We start from the raw sequence: 3,468 nt of genomic DNA on the forward strand, positions 1-3,468 counted from the left end.
CGGGGGCGGGGGGGTGGGGGGGGGCGGGGGCGGGGATGTGCAGAGCACTGGCTCCGGCCAGGATGTTGGTCAAGCTGCTTCCCTCAGAGGCCTCGGCTTCAGCTTCACCATCTATAAAAAGCATGGCAGGGGGCGCCTGGGTGGCTCAGTCGGTTAAGCATCCGACTCTTGGATCCTACAGTTCGTGAGTTCGAGCCCCGCCTGGGGCTCTGTACTGATCCGCGCAGAGCCTGCTTGGGATTCTCTCTCTCTCCCTCTCTCTCTCTTTCTGCCCCTCCCTCACTCATGTTCTGTCTCTCAAAATAAAGAAATACGCTTAAACAAAAATCAAAAGGCACGGAAGAGGATGGGAGTCAGATGAAAGGAGTTGCCCGGGACCAGCTTGCCCGTGAAGACTTTTACCCTGCACCGCACTCCCCACGGTCAACCCCCGCAGCAATCTCTCTCTTATAAAACTCCAGAAGAACCTTACGTCACAGCCCCGGACTCCATCCCATGTTGCGCTGACCTGACAGAGTCCTAAGAGTTTTGAGTCTGGCTTTCCTAACTAGACTTCAGCATCTTTGCAAACGTGCGCTAAGCACCCTTACAGGTAAGTGTCAGCTCCCGGGTGTGGGGCTCCGTGACCTGCCTCCCTCCGCAGCCACCGCTGGGCACAGGGGAGCCCAAGCAGACGGGCCTCTCACTGCTACCCCACTCAGCTTCCAGCCAGAACCACGATGCCTTTCTCTCCACTCAAACACTGGGATTTGGAAACAGCATTCCACGGATTCGAAAAGAGAAACATTTGAAAGGGGTTATGTTATCATATTCAGTCCTTAGAGGACACAGATGCTCAGAGAGGGTCAAGCACCTGCCCAGAACCAGGACGGTCGCAATCCAAAACCAAGACTGTGTTTCTGCCGAGCCCGTATGGATACACCAAGGTGGGTACCCTCTTCCTCTGAAAGCTGTCTGAGAACAGGAAGTGTCCCTTGTTCTTCCGTATTAGAAGCCTCTCTGTTGATTTTACAAGAGCTGGCAGCAGAGAATTCAGCTCTGAGGAGCAGAATTCATTTTCAGCGGACGATCTGACGGGGAGGGTGGGGACCTGACTGTTAGCGACCTCTCTGGTTATACAAGACTGGAGGCTCCCCGGACTCAGTCTGGGAAGGAGAGGTGGAGGAAACTGTAACGGGGAGCAGTTTTCACCTTGTCCGGGTGTAGGCGGGGCATGGGAGAGGGGCTCTGCCCTGCTGGAAGGTCCCAGCAGGTGAGAGGCTCGGCCCAAGGAGGAGGACGGAGCCCCAGGCAGTGAGAGCCATGAGCCGTCCCAGTGCCCTTCTGTAATTCCATCCTGAACTGGGCAGTCCTTGCACAGGATGCAAAATTCCAAAGGCATCAAAGAATATGCATATTCTCCAGCTCCTCCAGGGCCCTTTGCCCCAGGCGACCAGCTAACTGAGTCAGTTTCCTGTTCTGTCCTGTCAGTTTCCCCGCTTCCTCCCATCAGGTCTCCACTCAAGTTTTAATCAGCTGCCAGTTTCATCTCAGCCTTTGTGGGAGGCAATGCTGACAAATGAAAGAACAGCTGGGTCCACAATGAGGCCCAGCAGCCCCGGACAGGTGGAAAGCGCAGGGAGACAAGGGCGGGCAGAGGGGCCCAAGCGATCAGGGAGCCGGAAGCAGCATTTGGGGACGATCGGAACCTGTAAGCATCTGCACTCCTCCCGGGGAACCCTCAGAAATATGAGGAAGGGGGACTGAGGTTCAGGGAACAGGGGGACACTTTCTGACTTTCCATCTCCCTTAGGGCTGGACACTCAGTGGGTTTTGGTAGACAAGAGATCAGGCTCCATCACCCAGTTCAATTAAGGCCCGGTAATGCTTCGAGAATTCTACGGCTAATGAAAGGCAGCAGCTGAGGGACATGATAACTAACTGTATTTCTTTTCACTCCGCTAACTTCAATATCAGTGTCAACATTTCAATAGAGTATCCACTCTTACTCGGGGGAGCCAGATGGACCACACAGTCGTCTTCCACGTAGATGGCCCAGTGCTCATAGCCGATGCGAAAAATCTCAATCAGGTCTCCAGGTCTGGGTCTTGGTTTGCTCTGTGACGGAAGAAATAAGATCGAAGAAAGAAACTGCACGTGCCCAAGGACCCGGTTTGGAGACCAGCTACCGCTCAGCCTAAAGCCACCGGATTCCATCGCTTTACAGAAATCCCGGCGGCAGGAAGCTCTCTCCACACATGGGACCAAAGGACCCACCCCCCCTCCTGCTGTCACCCTCGTTATGAAAGCCACAGAGGCTAACTGTGCCAGCTATCAATGTATTGCCCCTTGGTTCCAAGTGCACTCTCCAGATAAGTTCTGCGATATGTGCTGGAACTCTTTTCAGCTTTTCTCCCTGAAAATGAGCACTGTGGAAGGGGTTCTCCTGCAGGGGCGGGGGTGGGGGTGGTGGTGAGGAGGGTGATGGTCAGTAGTGTGGGTGTGAGGACTTCTAGTGGAGCTCTGCCTGAGCCGGATCCCTCCGACCCCATCACCTTGCAGCCTTGGCCTGGCAATAACCCTTCTGGGGCCCTTTGGATGGAGACATCAGTGCCCAGACACTTCCTGCACCTCCTGATGTCCCGATTTCCTCTACAGGTCACCACGTGGACCACCTGTGGTCCAAAGGGTCCTCCCCTCCTCTGCATGCCAGCTCCCCACACACACTCCAAAGGGTTGCATTTGCCCAGCAATCACGGTGCCGTCCCAGCCTGGCCAAACCAAACTTCTCTGCTCACCTCTCTAACCGAGTCTCAATCCCTTCCAAGCCTGTCCTTCCTTGAGTTTTCTCCCTCAGCCCTGGGAGACCATACTGAGTTTCTTCATATCTTTTTTTTTTTAAATGTCTATTTATTTTTGAGAGAGAAAGAAAGAGAGAGGACGAGTGGGGGAGGGGCGGGGGGGGATCCAAAGCAGGCTCCATGTTGATAGCAGAGAGCCTGATGGAGCGCTCTGACTCACCAACCATGAGATCGTGACCTGAGCCGAAGTCAGATGCTTAACCGACTGAGCCACCCAGGCGCCCCAAGTTTCTTCATATCCTGTAGTTACTCTTACGTAGTTTAATAATTCTTAATTTTATTTATTTATTTATTTATTTTTTCAACGTTTATTTATTTTTGGGACAGAGAGAGACAGAGCATGAACGGGGGAGGGGCGGAGAGAGAGGGAGACACAGAATCGGAAACAGGCTCCAGGCTCTGAGCCATCAGCCCAGAGCCTGACGCGGGGCTCGAACTCCCGGACCGCGAGATCGTGACCTGGCTGAAGTCGGACGCTTAACCGACTGCGCCACCCAGGCGCCCCTAATAATTCTTTATAGTAAATCTCCCCCTGTTTAACCTACTGTGTGTTTCCATCTCTTGACTGGATGCAGAAAAGGAGAAAGAAAGAAAGAAAGAAAGAAAGAAAGAAAGAAAGAAAGAAAGA

General features: G+C 53.5%; 1 protein-coding gene across 1 annotated transcript in view; it reads right to left on the reverse strand.

Moving 5' to 3' along the window:
- The window catches only part of PLAAT5 (phospholipase A and acyltransferase 5), a 19,020-nt gene that overhangs the window by 2,747 nt on the left and 12,805 nt on the right, over positions 1 to 3,468 (reverse strand). The window contains exon 4 of the mRNA XM_040465765.1: positions 1,989 to 2,097. Within this exon, the coding sequence (XP_040321699.1) occupies positions 1,989 to 2,097 (109 nt within the window). The remainder of the gene's footprint in view (positions 1 to 1,988; positions 2,098 to 3,468) is intronic.

This window comes from Herpailurus yagouaroundi, unplaced genomic scaffold, assembly GCF_014898765.1.
Source record: "Herpailurus yagouaroundi ecotype Mexico unplaced genomic scaffold, PumYag 569, whole genome shotgun sequence".
In the NCBI taxonomy this organism is placed as follows: Eukaryota; Metazoa; Chordata; class Mammalia; order Carnivora; family Felidae; genus Herpailurus; species Herpailurus yagouaroundi.